The following is a 17984-nucleotide window of genomic DNA, read 5'->3' as shown; positions in this document are numbered from 1 at the left end:
ATGATGGAGGATCGTACTTATAACTCATCACAGGAGCTTCTATTCCTTGATGGCCACCATCGCTTTACCAGGAGGGGTGAGCAATATCTTTAATATTCCTGTTTTAACACATTGTATCTCTGAGATACCTGTGAGGTCCTTTTCTGTCAATCTAGAGTTTTTTAGGCCTTATATGTTGACAAAATTATTCCTATCAGCCTTGGTGACTATTTATTATATGCTCCATGTTCATAGGAAGAGCTGTGTCACAATTCAGGGGCTGCATCCTAAAAAGGCCGCATTTGAAGACCAGTTGCATCGCAGCTGCTCATTGAAGGCTTTATCATTTTGAAGGCTCCTTCAAATGTGGCCAACACATGTGTCCTGCTTTTCCGAGGCCACACAGGACGCATCTGGTGCATTGGGTGCATTCTTTGTGGCCCTGTGATATCTTGTGATTGATTCTTCAAGCGCCAATTCAAACAGATAGAGCAGACTCTCAAGCGACTGAGCAATACACTGTTTCATAAGAGTATTTGGTTGTCTTTCAATAGCGAGCTGTGCAAATGTTTAAAAAAGACCTAACAACTTAACATGTTGGTGATGGTGGTAGGTTACATGGATGCTTGCTGTATAGCCAAGTAGCCAGCTAGCTACCTGAGCTACCTCTTGCAATGTAAAATAGGCTGCGCTATTTTTACTGAAATAGAATCTAGAGTAACTGGACAGTTAGTGCTTTTTGTAAAATAATACATAAAGAATAATGTGTTACAGAGGTTGATGTGTCTAGTAGAGAACAGGACACTTTGTTCCCACCATTGTGACGACAGGCTTAATCATTCCAAATTTTTAACCTGTAATCAAAATCTAGTCGTTTAAGAAAAGGGCAATATTCTTGGTGTAGTCCAGTTTCTTTATCAATTTCATAAACTAACATGAACCAATGACAAAACACAGTAGAGAAGAGTATCAGAAAACAGAGAACATTTATATTTCATATTATAAATAGATTAAGAATTTATTTTCATTAAAATAAGAAGACAAAGGTATCTTAGCAGAAAAGAAAGTCTGAACTACAGACGTTATTAAGATAAGGCTGTTCAAGAGTTTTTGCAAATTAGGCAAACCTCAAACATGCATGAAGATAAGTGAGGCTACACCAATGTGTAGTAATCTTATCAGCCTCGTACCAGCATGGCCTCTAATCATGGCAGTTGAGAGCAGTACACCCATTCAAGGAACTGTGTTTGTAACCTGTTCCTTTCCAAATGGTCATCATATTTTACAGATTCTATCAAATGCCTGACAAAGTGAATACTGTTTCAGTACTTTATTCTTCTGGCCTCTCAAATATGCAATATTATTTTTGTAAAAGTTATTTTTGGGGCATTTTAGTCTGTATTAGATAGGACAGCTGAAGAGAGACAGAAACATGGGGAATCGAGAACGGTAGGGGACATGCACCTAACGGTTGACAATGATAGAAAGTGACAGTAATATTAAGAGCATAACCTAAAGTCAGCAAGAATTTCTGTTTCAGAATGATTCATCCTTTCCCACACATTCACTTCCCCTGGTTTTCTCATAAATGAACTCATATGCAGTATCCTTTTTCCATCTACAACTCCAGCAGGGGTGGATCCAGAGGGTGGCTATAGTTCAGCTGATTCATCTTTCTGAATCCTCAGACATTTTAGCTAAGAAGATTTAATTGTTTCTGTTTTGTTGTTACCTTTTAAGGTAAAAATGTACACAAGAATAAAACACTTTCTGGCTCATCCCCTTATTTCCAGGTTTTCTTTTTAATTGAAGTGCTGGAGCTTTTGTATGTGAACCCCTCCTAAATAGACTCTGTGAACTTGGAGACTTTTAGGTGGTTGAGTTTGTATGATGGAGCAGTTAATGACTTGAAAAATGGCTCATTGATTAACTTATGGAGAATTCAAACTGTGTTGAAAAAAGCAATCAACTCATTCAAAAACATTTATAATGTAAATTTAGAGGGACACTAGCAGCAATAAAAAATCCTCAGTGTAACTGTAGGATATGATTGTGCCCCACACTTTATTTGGCAGAGTTTTCTGTTGACCCTGCCACTGAGTGTGTTTTTTTCAGATAAAAGATAGACCCTGGAATCATCATGTGTGCACAGAGTTCATTATCGTACAACTGCTGAATAAAAACAGTACAAAAACAAAGATCCTGACAATGACATTTGGTAAGGCTTGTTATAGCAGTCTCATCTGGTTTAAATTATTGCCAGATGTGTCTGGTAACTGTGTGTGAGAGAGGCGGAGAATTTTTCAAGACTAATCAAAGCAGCATTTTAAAGTAAACAGCAGTGAGACTGTGGGGTTGAAAACTTTCTCTAATGTGAGTTTTTTAAGAATTTAAATTCATAAAGCTTTTACTGAACAAATGTTTCCTACAGATTATATCCAGGGTTTTTATTCCAATATAGAACACTTTATATTTTATTAACTGTGTGATACGTGTTGATGCAGCAGTAACCTCAGTTCCTCACTTCCTCCTTTAGCTCCTCTTAAAGAAAGTGCAATGCTTTGTAAGAATTCACACCCACTACAGGATTTAAGGTTGATAACCACAGCCACTTTTAATCAAGAAGTAAATGTAAGGCTTGATATACAACGCAGAAAAACAGTGATATACAATGTCATAAATTAACATGTTACATAGAACATATATACATCTACATGTAAAATACACCATTGGTTTAATTGTTCCAAATAAAGATTTGTATGCTGATGTCAGCTGAGTAGATAAGGAGTAAGCAACAACTGATTATGTTGATTATGTTGTAAATCCAGCGATAACTCATTTTTTATAGCTGTTGAAAAAACTTGAAGCCACTTTAACACGGTGCCAGTAAGAGCAATTACACTGTAATCAATGAAGTAAGGATTAAAGGCACAGTTTCTGGAGCATAGTGGCATTTCAGTTATGCACATGTCCTGAAAACATTGATTGCTATCTTGATCAACAGATTCAGTATCATGCAAGACTTCATGTGAGACCGGAGCTATAATACTACTAAAGTAATTGCATCTTTCTTCAGAATGAAACAATGGCTGTCCTCATAAAATAAATCAATTTAACATTCACTCAGAGCAAAGTGCTTCAATATCAGAATCTACCACCATTTTTTTTGCTTCTTGTGTTTCATGTAAAGCTTTGCTTTTAATTGTACCTACTTTTTTTTTTTCATTTTGGACATGTTGCGGTCTTTAATGATTGGTTCATAATCTGAGTCTGTACCGAAACTGAACGTCTTTCTGGGGTTGCATCGATCCAAAACCCCATCGCCTGAAGTCAATTTCAGGTATCTCCTCATCAGGATTCTTCAGCTCGAACTCGAAATAGACCAACATGAGGAAGACAAACTGTTTCAGCTCGTTGGTGGCAAAGAATCGCCCAGGGCACATAGAGACCCCAGCACCCCAGGGCATGTTGTAGTACTTCACCTTCTTTCCCCCTTTGTAAAAGTCGGTTTTCTTTGTGCCGTCTGGATTAAGGAAGCGGTTGTATTTGAATGACTGTGGGTCAGCGTGGATCTCTGGGTCAATATGAACAGAAATATAAGGAAAGAGTGCAACTCTGTCGCCCTTGCGAACAGAGTACTCACTTCCGTCAGCCATCTTGATGGTCATATCTTGGAGCACTGCTCTGGTCAGGAGGGGTGCAGCGGTGAGACGCAGGGTTTCTTCCACAGCGCTGTCCAGGATTGGTGTTTTCATCAGCATATCACGAGTCAGATCAAGTAAAGGACCACCACGTTTGACTTCCTGCCCAGACTCCTTCACTACCTTATCCACCTCTTCCTTCACTGCTGCCAAAGCTTCTGGATGTTTCATGAGTAGGAGGAGCAGCCAGAACGCAGATGGACCAGTGTTTCCCTGAGAAGCCCACAGAAGCACGAACAAGTACCTGTCTATCATCGACTCACTCTCACCCACCTCCTCTTTGGCCTGCTGCATGTCCCACACCCAGCGGCTGATGTTGTCCTTGATCTTCAGTTTCTGCACAGACAGAGTGTTCCAGAAGTATCCCAGAAGTCTCCCTACTTCCATCCTTCCACTTGGTGTCAGGACACCATAAGCCAAGTTTGGAAACAGTTGGTCGTATTTACGGAACTCGTAAAATAGCGCTTCAGATTCTGCTCTGTCTTTCGCTTTGGCTTTCTCCTCACCTCCTTCAGACTTGTGTGGCCAGTTACCATACAGAGACAAGTATCCGGCTCTGAACACAATATTGTAACTGTACATAAACAGTCCGTCTTCCACCCAGGTCTTTTCGTCTGTAGATGAACCCATTGTGTTCAACATCAGGTTCTGCAGATTACTCATCATGGATTGTGTCATTACCTCCAGGCCGTCCCCTTTTAGGTGCTTGTTGCTGGAATTCTGGAGAATGCTGTGGTCAGCCTTGTCAGCTTTGTACCCAAACACCTTTTGCACCAGATGCATGGCAAACTCATTAAAGTCCAGCTTTTCTCGACTCTCCTTCACAAGTGCCCCAAAGGACAGAGGGTCCTGAAAGAATGTGATGTAAAACCCTCCCAGCTGTATGGTGAAAACATTGCCATGCTTCTTTATCATCCTCTCAAGGAACTTCAGTGTGTTCCTGCGAAATTCCAACACATGGCCCAGCCAAGGGATGAGCCCTTTATCCAGAGGGGGCTCTCCTGGTCTACGTTGTCGAAATACCCCGAGAAGGTACAGCCCTCCTATCAGAGCGGCAAGAAAGCCCAGAAAGATTGGCAGCAGCGCCATGTCTGATTACTCTCTGAGCCACAGAAGGATGTGGAGGGAAGGTCGAAATCTAGCATGATAAAGAGGGTTTTGCTCCTCCCTTCCTTCCCCCAAGTAGCATTCCAGGAATTACTCAACCCTTTTTCTATTTAAAGAGTAAACAACAGCAATCGCACATGTCAACCTTGACATTTATATAAGGTTCTAAAATAACTTTTCTTAAATGATCAAATCACAAAAAATGTTATGTTGGATGATTTGTTATCTGTTTGTTGCGTTTATTTTAAATCTTTCTGTAAGTGCATCTAAACAAACAGTGGAAAAACTATGATTGGTCTCTTTGAGCTGTGGTTTCATAAAATTAACTGTCACAGTTTTTACTTAAAAATAAAACTATTACCTAAGTTTCAGTTCAGTGTAAATCCTCTACTCTGTGTGCATGAACAGAGATGACTCACAAGACTTCATTAAGTAGAAGTAGTCACAGTCAGAAGGTAGAGCAGACATGGCTGAGTAATGGTTTTGGTGTCTAAAGGTGACAATATTACAAAAGCTTCTGATAAGGAAAGCACACTGAATGTCACATGCAACTGCAATTGAAAGGTCATTATGCACTTTGCAAAGTTTGTGCAGAGATGCAGATTGTAGTTTTGGATTGTGTTCACTCAGTTGTATAGTTCCTCAAATTTTTATATTTCAACACAGAGAATGAAAAGTGACATAAATTTCCACTATCAGACATCCAGTAAATCCTGACTCTTACAACTATTGATTGTATTGATTCAAAATGGCAATATTTAATTTATTGTAGTTTCAGGAAATCACATCATTCAGCAACATGAACCTGTTAACCTAACCTTAACCTTGTGTCGTTGTGAAACTAGTCCAGTGGAATCTATTCTATGCAAATGTTCTTGATCTCTGATAAGTTCTGACCTGTTTGACATGGACTGGTTTAAAAGTATTTAGATGGAATCTTTGCTTTTCTAGGACATTGTTAACATTAAGCATGTTTTTTCATCTTACTGCTGTATGAAGTTAATGCACTAAAAATAAATATAAGGGTTTGATAAAATGAAAGAAAACAAAATCAAGTTTTTGTAGCAGTATCAGCAGCACTGAATTCACCACTATGTCTTTTTATCAGCAACATTAAAAAGTAAAGAATAAAGTCAAATAATATTTACATGTAAATACCTACCTAAGACTTCCCAGTGGAGCGTCATCTGCTGGTTCTGTAGTTCTGCTAAGTGATACAAGTTGACCCTTAGCACCACCTGCTGGATTGTATAGTGAAAAACTACTTGAAAAGCAGCTGTGTCAACGAGAGAGCTACACAAAGTCTCCCTTATGATCCCCTGCTTCTTGCTTATGAAATACCCCAGGGGCCAAGAGTAACGAGGACTGGGAAGTCTTATTCTGGCCAGCATCTCCTCATTGGATATCAAGTTATTTATGGGCTGTTATAGCTGACTGGAATATTCTGTTATATTTCAACAGATGAAGTTTTTTTTTACCAGAGTAAAGGAAGATAACAGATTTAATCAGCTATTGATCATGGCCAAAAGTCTTTGTTTCCTGTACCACTTAGACCACAAATGTAAACTAAGAGGCCAAACCCATCCCTGAAAAAACAGCCCCAGAACTACTCTTTAGTTAACTTTTTTATTTTACAGTATGCAATCTTTACTTTTTAGCTTTTCCTTGGTTTCAGAAATGTGTCCATTGGACTGTAAGATATAGCTTGATTGGTAATTCTACATTTCCCCTGCTCCAGAGTCCGGTTTCTGACTAGTCATTGTGCATGATGTAAGGCTTGAGCTTTGTTGCTTGGCATGAAAACACATTTCATGACCTCTGGAACCACATCTGTATCCACAGGTCGTGTGCTGTTGATGCTTCAGTGAAGAAGTGTGGTGCTTTGTACTCTCACAGGTCAAACGAGGTCATGAGACAGGAAATTAGCTACATGAAACCATTGAGCCCAAGGATGCTGAGAATATCTTGAATATGCTCAAAATAAAATGTAATGCTTAGAAGATAATTTATTTTAATTTTTTTAGACATAAACTCTTTCCTTTCACTTGTCATTTAAAAAAAACACCTCACTCGTTGAGTTACTGTGAGCTACAGAAATACAAGGTTACGTAATCACATGCACTGAGCTCTTGAAACACCAATACTCTTTGGTAAATGTACTCATTTAAATGATGTAAATTTAGTGCCAGATATGAATTTCATCCGACATCTAACCTTAATACTAATTGACAAACTCACCACTGGAGGGAGGTGTGTTCTTTATTTACAATGCACTGCACCGCCCTGGCCTGTTTGAATAAGGCAGTTTCATTTTATAACAGTTATTTACTGAACAGTGCCACCTCCTTGTCTGTACACAAGTCACAGTGAAGAATTGCAAAAGCTATGCTGCCATTCAGGTGTTGGCTAATAGTTTTCAATCGTACTCCTCTGTCAGCAGAAAGTACATTATATGGTATAACACCAAATAACACTGTGGAATTGAAAGGAAATGAATAGAGAATGTATGAATCTACTAATGTGCTTAAACTGATTGTAGTGGCCATTTGTCATAGAAAACTCAAATAATAATTAAAATATCAAACTCAAACTTTAACTAAACTTAATCAAAGGGTCACTGATGCACCGTGGGGATATGATGTACGCAAGCCATCAGAAGTCCAATGTCCATGCAAAAGTTCAGCAGTTTCCAATGGTTTATTTTGATGGCAAGCAAGCAAACAAAAGGAACAAAGAAAATCACGGCTCCTGTTGCCTCTCTTGCGCTGGTAAAAAAACCATAGGCCCACCCAGGTGCATGCTGGCCTTCTGCCACCTACCTACCTAAATAACCTCAGGTGCCCACAGTTCCTAATTACCAAACAAACAAACAAAAACAAACAAAATAAATACTAATTATACAAAAAATCTAAATATACTAAACAAATGACTAGCAAAAAATATAACCCCAAAATCTAACTTAAATGAGTTATAAAAAGAAAAGTTTATTTAAATCTAACAACTAATACTACTTATTAATTCTAAACTAAATCATCAACAACTAAATACAAAAAATAAACAAATAGCTACAACACTGTTGTCTGACAGACAGCACTCCTTCATTCATCTCTGTTCTTTGATCTACAGTCCATCAGGGCCTGGTACAGGATAAGTGGGAACAGAGATGTCATAATTGCATAAATGTAACGCCACATGCTCATTAAGCCTTCAAAGCTGTTTTTCATTTCTATTTGAAAAATTTAACAGAAGCTCTGACAAAAACATGGCATGGGATCATTTGTTAAATTACCCAAGATTTGAGCCCTGTTTACAAAGAAACATTTTCGATCGAAAACTGTAAACTATTGTTGTGATAAGGCTGTTCATGTACATGGAAATTACGTTTTGAGTGAGTGAAAATGCAAACTTTTGAAAATAGGTCCCCTGGTGGAAATGTTCACTATTCAACCCGTGGCTGTTCTATGTTAACAAGCGATGCTCATCTCTGCTGAAAACAGAACAAGAACCAAACACTTATGTGACACGATATGTTGATAGCAAACATGACAATGTGCATATGTCCCAAGTCAAATAGTCATGTGCTGAGCTGTTTGTGATAATCACTCCACTGAGTTAATCAACAATTCTCCAGACAAAGTTAATGGGTTTCAAGCTTGCATTCACCCAAGTCTTCTTATATGTTTATAATCACTGCTCTGTTGAAGACTTGCATACTCGAGTATTTTCATTGATCATGTGTACGCACATTTTTTTTGTAAACACAAAGGAAAGACTTCTCTGTTTTTAATGGGGCTGTTTTCGTTTAAACAAGCCCTGAATCATACTTATGGTTTCCTCTTTGTGTGGTAAAGTTTTAACATGCATTTTATAGATGCAGTGACAAACTGGTCACAGACAATATGTTTTGGAAGTGATTTTGAGCCCATGCAGTGATTTCCACTACAGAGTCATGTCTATTTTTAATGCAGTATTGTCTTAGGGCCTTACTAACCTGTTGCAAGTTAACCTCATTTGTTGGGAAATGTTCTGCTGAGCATTTTTTCAAGCATTACACAAGCTTTTTTTCAGTGTTTTGTTGAAACACATTTCGATGTGTTTGAAACCTGTTGCTTGCATCAAGTTTAAAATAAGAATTTTGTTTTCATAGGTGTTGGTTTTTTTCAGTGTCAACATGTTATATGTTGTCATTGCACTATTTTCAACAGAAAAAAAGGTAAAAATTAGTTGCAAACTATTAAAAAACAGTTATATCAACATTTTACACAGCATCCCCCCTTTATTAAAACTGGGGATGAACAAAATGTAATCATTTTGACAAATATAAAGAGTAAACGTGCATTTACTTATAAAACTACATCTCCTCTATAACTCAAAATTAGGTTGTTTAGCTAAACATTATTAATATGAAATTAAATTAGGCTACTAATTTCGTGACATTATTCTGGGGCTAATGCAGCACGTTGCAGAAACGTGCGGCCACGAGCCTCCATGATATGACCACCGTTACGTCATTTCAGAGATCAACACACAAAGCAAGAGGATTCCCCGACAACTACCCAATCATTGTGTGAAAGAGGCGTTTAATGGCTCTTTTTTAAAACGTCCTGCGCGCCACCGTGGCCGGGAGTAAGATATCTCATTAGTTTCACTATCTTTGATTCGGTAAGAGGTTTGTACAATTTGATGCTGCGTTTAAGACAAATCGGATTTACCAACATCTTCAACCTGTGGCGCTGTTATATATGCTGACTATAGTCAGGCGCTAATGATAGGAGCATTCGGTTGATGTGCTACCAAAGGTTATCTTGTGTTATCTTTTGAATCCTCTTTGAACTTTTTGTCATTGAGTTTTCCATAAACTTTACCATAATACCTTTTATTCGCAGCATACATTGCTGGTAAACAAATACAAACAAACATAGAATAGCTGCTGCAGTATTTAAGGTGTCCATTCCCCTTCCATGCCCCATCCTATCCCACCCCAGCCTTGCCTTCAACCCCACAGCCCAGATTTAACATGATGTGTAAGTAAGCGAAAGGGGAAGCAAGACAATATATTAGTAAGAAATAAATAATGACAATAATAAATAGACACAGAACAAAAATAAATTAAAATGGAATTAAAATTGAAATTAAATTTGGAAAAGAAAAAAAAAGAAAGAAATTATTCTAATCTGCTATTGTTCATCTCTATTCAGAGGGAATATTCTAAAAAGGGGGTCCAAGTCTTACTAAAATTGTGTAAGGAGCCTTTCAAGGTGTATTTAATTTTTTTCAAGTTTAAGAAAATACATGGTACCTCTAAACCATCTAGTGAAGCTGGGAGGTGTTTGCGCTTTCCAGGAAAGAAGAATGAGACGCCTGGCTATTTTAAATAGGTGGACGCAATTACTGCATGAGCGTTACTTTTAAGAAAAGGGATCTCCTGGCTATATCCAAATAGGTTACACATAGGATTTGGAATTAAATCAATTTGAAACATCTTACTTTATGCACCAAATCTTTTGAATACTTAGCCACAGATTGATGATTTAAAAGACAACCCAGCAGCTTTTTTTACAGTTTTTCTCAGTCGCTTTGGTACATTTCTCGAATCATCCTCGACTTCTGCAAAATAATAAGTGCATTTCTCAAAACAATTCGTACAAATAGCAAAACACCATGGATTACCTGCAAAAGCCAGTATCTTGCTCAAAATCTTTAGTTCATCTCTCAAAAGTAAATATCTGTGTCAATGAACATGTCAGTGCCATCAGAATGACAAGTCCTTGTGTCAGTGTGTACGGATAAGACAGTCAAACTGCTTAGTCATGTTGTCAATATAACAGTGTACTCTGGAGGGACGTTCTGATGTAAACAATTTGATGACAGTTATTGCAAATTGTAAGTTACACCTTAGTGTATTGTGGCTCTTATCTCATAAGGAACACGCATACAGTATGTCCTCTGCCTCTTCCTCTGTTTTTCCTCCCAACTCCTCCACCACGCAGCCTCACTCTTCTTCCTCTTCTTCTTCTCTCTGGCTGTTGACCCAGTCGAATTCCTTGTCCTTCCATTGTCAGACATTGTAACATTGTGTTGTGCTCCGGCTATATATATACACTTGCCAGTTGATGGTTCATGACATGCACATTTGAGCTATTTCAGAAAACTGGTTGATCATTGGTTGATCTAATGCTTCACACATTTCCTTTCATTAGAGAAAGTCAAGATTCACCTCGGAGAAATTTACCAATTCAGGACAGATTTAGAAAAACAGTCTCATGGAAATGTACAGAAATATGACTGACATATTCTGACAACATGTTCAACCATTTTGCATGTGAAGACTTATGTGATGAACTAATGTCTAAATGTTGTGGAGGGTGAGACTATTCAACAGAGACCCATTATAATACATTTTGATCAACATGACATGAGCAATTGATAATGTAGGAAACAGCAGAGAATTGTACATAATCAGATACAAAACTCTAATCATCACTTACAAAGCGGTAAACAAAACCGCTCCAGTTTACCTGGAACCCCTCATCCAGGTCTACTACCCTTCTCGCCTGCTACGCTCAGCCTCTGAAAAGCGCCTAGTGCTTCCAGCACATAAGGCCTCAAAATCTCTAGCTCGACTCTTCTCTTCTGTTGCCCCTAAATGGTGGAATTAATTGGCCAACTCCATTCGATCGACTGTTCTCCACTGTTGTCCCCAGTGGCAGATCATGTCTTCCAGCTACAATTGACTCACACTGTCCTGCTCTACTCTGGGAATCTGTGTTCAGCTCTTGAGTGACCCAGCACTTGGTACTTTGGTCATTAATGTGGTGATGTTAATTGTTGATGAAGATAATGGAAAGTCTTAAATGGTTTGGTTGCTTCATTGTAGATGTTCCTTATTTTATTATTATCACAAAAAAAAATTAAAATAAAAAAATTAAAATAAAAAAAAATCCTTACTTACTTTTGTGCATTGCCTTTACACTGCTTGGCAGTACCTGCACCCAAATGGACTTGAAGCACTTTGTTACTCGTACTGATCTTGTTTCCTCTTGTCTAGATCTTTGCTTGTGTTGTTATTGTTCTCGTATGTACGTCGCTTTGGATAAAAGCGTCTGCTAAATGACATTATAACATTGTAACATTGTAACATTGTAATGGAAATGTACAGAAATATGACTGACATTCTGACAACATGTTCAACCATTCTGCATGTGAAGACTTATGCGATGAACTAATGTCTAAATGTTGTGGAGGGTGAGACTATTCAACAGAGACCCATTATAATACATTTTGATCAACATGACATGAGCAATTGATAATGTAGGAAACAGCAGAGAATTGTACATAATCATTTGCATGGATGTACCAAAGCATTTGCAACTTGTTCAAAGAAATGAGAAACTGCTTTTTTGATGTGCACAAGTGACCCAATGATGTGAAGATTGAACAAGTCGTTTTGAGCATTTCAATTAGGGCCATCATGAAAAAAAAAAGGGCAAAATTTTGAGCTTATAAAGTCGCAAATGTATGAGAAATCAAACTCGAAATTTTCGAGTTTTTAAAGTCGTAAATTTTTGAGAAAAAACTCAAAATTTCTGAGATTATAAAGTAGATTCTTTTAGAGAAAACACTTAAAAATTTGGAGTTTTTAAAGAAATGCCTGCAGAGACAATTACAAGTCATGTTTTTGTAAATAATGCATCCACGAAGTCCAAAATATGAGCTGACAGCAGGTTGTGACTCTACAAAACATCAGACACTAACTTTATGGGTTGATGCATAATTCGGCAATACTGATTTGTCTGCCGAAATATGCAGGCGTTTCTCGGCACAACACTTTCAGTGTCTTTTCAAAGTCCTGATGCTTACAATAATGTGACGATTGTGGGCTAGAATCAGTAGTATCTCCTTATTGCTCAGTCCAAGTAGGAAGTACAATTTGATGAGGCCATCAAGTAGGTCAATGATGCTTGATTTCTCACAGATTTATGTCTTTAAAAACTCGAAATTTTGAAGTATTTTCTCGAAAATCTACGACTTTATGAACTCGAAATTTCCAAGTTCCTTTCTCGAAAATGTACTCTTTTTTTTTTTTTCATAGTGGCCCTAATACGCCGTCGTACAATTCTAATCTGAAAAATGTACCAAAGCGACTGAGAAAAACTGTAACAAGCCTGACATTTTCTTTGAGCATTTCCTCCTGTAACTTGAACGCACCATCACAGCCGACGTCAGACCTGCGTGCAGGGGTTGTTACATCACGTAGGAGCCGGCTATTTCCTTCATACAGTCCGTGCGATCTGTGGCTCGTTAGACTCGCTAAAACCTCCTCTGGATAACTACTAATCAGGAGATTTAGATCACAGCTCACAGTTACAACAGGTAAGAATCACTCCAGCCTCTTTGATGTTATTAAAAGGTTTTTAAAAGCGGTTTTAACCACAATTAACTCGCTCGACATTGTTACATTCCCATTGGTTTCTGTTCATTTGCATTTGAACAAATTGTACCTGCGACACTTGAAAATACGTAAACTTCTCATTACACAGAGATCGATGAATCATTCAAAATGTCCGCAATCTAGAAGTTATTTAAGCTTATAAAGGGGTGTGACTTCCCCCTGCCCTTCATGCGTAACCTCTGAGCTGTTCATGTGGTAATATTAACATTAGCTCAGAACATCGAGTAACAAAGTATCACCAGTATTAAAGTACAAATTTAAAGTATATCCACAACTATAATACAGGTTCTCAGTGAAGATTTGACTTAATGACACACTGTACCTCCTCACAGTGAATGAGCTAGCATGCTGTGTTTGGGTAATACCACCGGCTAAACAATACTTGACTGTCTAATTTCTATTTTTCTTTTCTATTCAGTCAGAATGTCTGATTATGAAGAAAATGACTCCAAGTTCTGGAGGAAGGCAAAGGAAAATCCATTTGTCCCAGTGGGTAAGTACATATTGTGCTCTGTTACATCATGGGGGGAGAGCAATACTACAGGTTGTGGTACAGTACTTGTGTTACCCTAATGTCCATGTGTTTGGGTTGTACAGCTTATCAGCCTCACTTTGTTTTAGTTGCTCAGCTATGGAAACTGATGTATCCTTTTATTCCCCATGCAGGAATGGCTGGATTCTTCGCCATCGTTGGATACAGACTTCTGAAAATGAAAAGTCGAGGTGAAACTAAAATGTCAGTTCACCTGATTCACATGCGTGTGGCTGCCCAAGGCTTTGTGGTCGGAGCTATGACTCTTGGTAAGTAACCTAATTAAAACGAAGGGGCTGGATTTCCTCATGTTCCTTTACAAGCATTTTACAATAAAAAAATAAAGCCTCATTGCACTTTGTACCTCAAGTTTTTAAGTAGGTATAAAGGCTGTCATGCAATTAACCTCTGATTTTTCTGTTTTCAGGGGTCATCTATACAATGTACAGAGACTACGTTGTCAAACCCAGAGAACAGCAGAAAGCAGTGGAACACAAGTAAACATGGACTCTTGACCTGATATTTTATGTCCCTTAATATTACCTCATATTAAGGTGTGTAAAACCTTTACTTTTTAGAGATGTGTCATCATTTTTTGTATGCACACGTCCCTTCGCAACCTCACCTCAACTGTATATATTTATAACCCATTGATTACAGCTCCTATCTTTTAGATAGTGCACCAGATGGTCAAGCCATCGCTTCTGTAATGAAAAGGAGGTACAATGATCTCGGCTGTTTTTACTGTGGTTGAACTCTGTGTGTTTGCAGCCAGCTGATCTGCTGGTACTGTGACAGGTGACACAACAGACAGAGTTTTGTTGCCTTTTTATTTGAATGGTGTGTGAATAAATACAAGCGTTATACAGTATGAGTTGGATCAGTTCAGTTATAAACAGCAATTGCAGGTTGTGAGATTTTTTTTCTTCGCCATTGTTGTATTGTCTCCCATGAGCGATATTCTTTTACAAACTAATCATGTCTGTTTTGCCAAATTAAGATACTTGCACCTTAGGTATTTTTTAATGAGTATAGCAGAGCACCGCTTGACTTGATTCTGAAGGCTTTGACAACATGTGGTCTCCTGAAAGCTTTCAAACTCAGAAATTGACTCATTAAGTTATCAGATTATCCGCCAAGCAACTATAGGTAAAAGTAATCATAATTTCCACACTGTTAGAAAATAACAAAGTCCATTCGTAAAAATAAAGTGGTTGTTTCAGTAAACAATATTTCTACAAATTGATTTTAAAGACTATGTCCTCCATTATCTTTTAATGCACTAGAGTCTAATGTTTCATTACAACAGCTTTTAATTTTCATGAGATGTGCAAGCTCATCTACCTGATGTTCACCCGCAGACTGCAGAATAAATATCATACTGTATAGGAAATCTTGTAATATGCCTTGTTAAGTTATTCAGAGTTGAGTTGAATTGTGTGCAAATAGAGAAGAATATTTTTGAAGTTTTAAATTTTTCTTTGGAATTAAAATTACCTGTCTTGCCATTCTAAAACGGTGTTGTGTTCACTTTGTTTAACCTCTCTAAGTTGAACTGAAAATGCATATTTACCATTGTTCGTATTTCTTACCAATGCCAAGATACACAGTGTTGCTTGTTTATGCACACCTAAGAGTAATGCAGTCCCAATACAGAAGTCATCCGTTTTGATTGAGTTAAAACTCTGTCAGCCATTTATAATTGAGATGGTACTTTTTCATCAGTTGGAACTGGTTTTAGCTAAGTGTATCTTACATACTGACATTAAAGTGAACAAATTCTTCCTTGTATGGAAGGTCAAACTTTGTGCTTGTTTTACTGACCAGGATAAGTTAAGGGCTCATTTGATTGTAAAAAGTCAAACCAATAAAACCATCACACATTTAGAAACATTTCCCTACCACTCCCATCAACTAAGATTTATCTGCCTCCTTCGCTGTGTACTCTCCCAACCCAAGATCTTATTTAACCAGGAAATGCATCACCGAATTACAGATACCAGAATGCAATTGGAGGGATGTGTCATTGTGACTTTGGAAATTCAGTGATTGCATAAAAGGCCTACTGCTCATGTAGGGTGTGCTTGAAATCCAGGAAACAATTTGCAGTTAGTATCTGGTAACTGAATGTTTACTCAGAGATGATACAATCAGAGGGCAATGCTGTCAAATACTTGTTTTGTCTGTTAAGAATTACAGTTTTCGACAGTGTATGTGACTGTGCAATTGCATTGCTTGAAACAGTCCCCACAAATGAAACACACAGTTCTGCTAACTCATCTTTAACAAGGATGTCTCTTACCTGAAAACCTGGCTCCATTACTGAGGTACTTCATAGCTTCTTTTGGAGTTTCTATCAAATGACAAACATCATATCACCTTTCTGTATTTAGACTTCATTATTGCTGAGAACATAAACACACTTGGAAACCTACTGGTGTTCGATATAGGTTAAGCACTATATTGTGTTGTATAATGTGCTAAAACAGGGGTTCCCAAACTTTTCATCCTGCGACCCCCAAAATATAGGTGCCAAAGACTTGTGACCCCCACCGTCGAAGTGGTTAAATGTAGCATCAAACTTAATTTACTTCATACTTAAAAATTAGTTTACCTGCATGCACACGTGGCTGTTTCCTCTGCTGCTAACGCTCAGCTAAACCTAACCCTAACTTTAGGAGTCATCTGGAAACAGAGAAAGGAAGAAAACTAATGAAATGTACTTATTTGCAGGGATTTATTTCAAATGTAACTACTATTTGTGTCTATATTTTTCAATAATTGGTGAAATAATCAAATTTAGAGTACTTAAAAAAAAAAAAAAAATCTGGAAGCAATCTCATGACCCCCTATTGGTGTCTCACGACCCCCCAAGGGGTCCCGACCCACACTTTGGGAACTCGTGCTAAAACATGGGTTCCCAAACTTTTCAGGTCGTGACCCCCAAAATATAGGTGCCAAAATCTCACGACCCCCACTGTCCCTGGATGTAATCAAATGTTGCTTCATACTTCAGTTAACTGGTCTGCAGAAAACTAGCCTAGCTACATGCACATGTGGCCGTGTTTCCTGTGCTGTTATGAATGAACTGCTGCTACTGATTCTTTTGTTAATTAACTGTAAATTAACCCTAAACTTAAGAGTCTAAAGAAAGGCAGAAAACTAATGAAAAAATTCATTTGCCAGGCTTCATTTCTAAATGAATTACTTTTTACGAAATATATTTACAGTCATGGCAATATATTAAATTTTTGATTACTTAAAAAAAATCTTGCGACCCCCAACTAGTGTCTGACGACCCCCAGGGGGTCCCTACCTTTTTACAGTCTATGGTCCCTACCCACACTGGGAACTCGTGCTAAAACAGGCTAAAACACCTGAATGTGTCACTGAATAATCTGACTCCCTGGCTAAAACCAATGACAGCTGTTTAGTAGGCTATGTCTCCCTCTCGTGGTCAAGTACACAAAGATGAGGGCTTGACTTGGACATGCATTGACTGCTTAAACAGATCTCTTCCAATTTACATTTTCAGGGGATACTGGTCAAATTAAAGCTGGGCAACGCTCTTTTGGCTAACTTTATGCTGCATCGGTCGAGTTGAAATGCACCTGTTTATGGGGCGCCGTTTGTAAAGTTGTGCACACTGAAAATTACAGCTACCATTCTCCACATTTAGTTCCAAAATGTCATACACATTTAGAGTGCAATTTTAAAAGTCACTTTTTTTTTTATCACATTTAGAGGAATATTTGTGATCTTCTTCACGTCTAAATTTGTCGTGAAAAATATATTGAGTTAAAATCAATGCTAAATCTAAATGCTAAATCTAAATCTAAATGTTTAATACAAATGTAACTGTTAAATATAAATCTAAATGTTCAAAGTTAAATCTAAATGTTAAATATAAATTTAAATGCTAAATATAAATAGGTGTACTCTAAATTGTTATGACATTTTGGAGGTAAATGTGGAGAATTGTAGCTGTTATTTTCAGTGTGCACACCTATTAGCCAACATTACTTCTCGTTTCCTGTCATATTTAATTCTGTGAATCCATTTGTAAAAACAGAAAACAGTGGATAGATCACATACCCAGAGCTTAATGTCGGATACTTGAGGGTTAAAAGGAATAACAAATTTAAGCGCAGGGGTTGTACCTATGGGTAGTAACCTATGGTAGTACCCTCTAATTCCCATGGCTACACTTTTT

The 17984-nt window shown here is 37.7% G+C and overlaps 3 protein-coding genes across 3 annotated transcripts in view; 1 reads left to right on the top strand and 2 right to left on the bottom strand.

The window, feature by feature from the left end:
- The window catches only part of cx47.1 (connexin 47.1), a 31392-nt gene extending 13411 nt beyond the window's left edge, over positions 1-17981 (bottom strand). The window contains 3 exon segments of the mRNA XM_034702614.1: positions 16074-16124; positions 16386-16456; positions 17867-17981. The gene's annotated coding sequence lies outside the window, so the exon portion shown is untranslated.
- On the bottom strand, positions 2568-4804 carry LOC117826505 (5-beta-cholestane-3-alpha,7-alpha-diol 12-alpha-hydroxylase-like). The gene has a single exon (XM_034702609.1). The coding sequence runs from the start codon at positions 4767-4769 to the stop codon at positions 3237-3239; it is 1533 nt and encodes a 510-aa protein (XP_034558500.1). The 5' UTR covers positions 4770-4804; the 3' UTR covers positions 2568-3236.
- higd1a (HIG1 hypoxia inducible domain family, member 1A) lies at positions 12999-15287 on the top strand. The gene is made up of 4 exons (XM_034702616.1): positions 12999-13160; positions 13658-13732; positions 13906-14040; positions 14199-15287. Exons 2-4 carry the CDS (start codon positions 13663-13665, stop codon positions 14270-14272), a joined length of 279 nt encoding a protein of 92 aa, XP_034558507.1. The 5' UTR covers positions 12999-13160; positions 13658-13662; the 3' UTR covers positions 14273-15287.
- Positions 17982-17984: the final 3 nt, after the last annotated feature.

Source organism: Notolabrus celidotus, chromosome 15, assembly GCF_009762535.1.
Source record: "Notolabrus celidotus isolate fNotCel1 chromosome 15, fNotCel1.pri, whole genome shotgun sequence".
NCBI classification, from domain to species: domain Eukaryota; kingdom Metazoa; phylum Chordata; class Actinopteri; order Labriformes; family Labridae; genus Notolabrus; species Notolabrus celidotus.
This window is presented reverse-complemented; position numbering and strand designations above follow the sequence as displayed.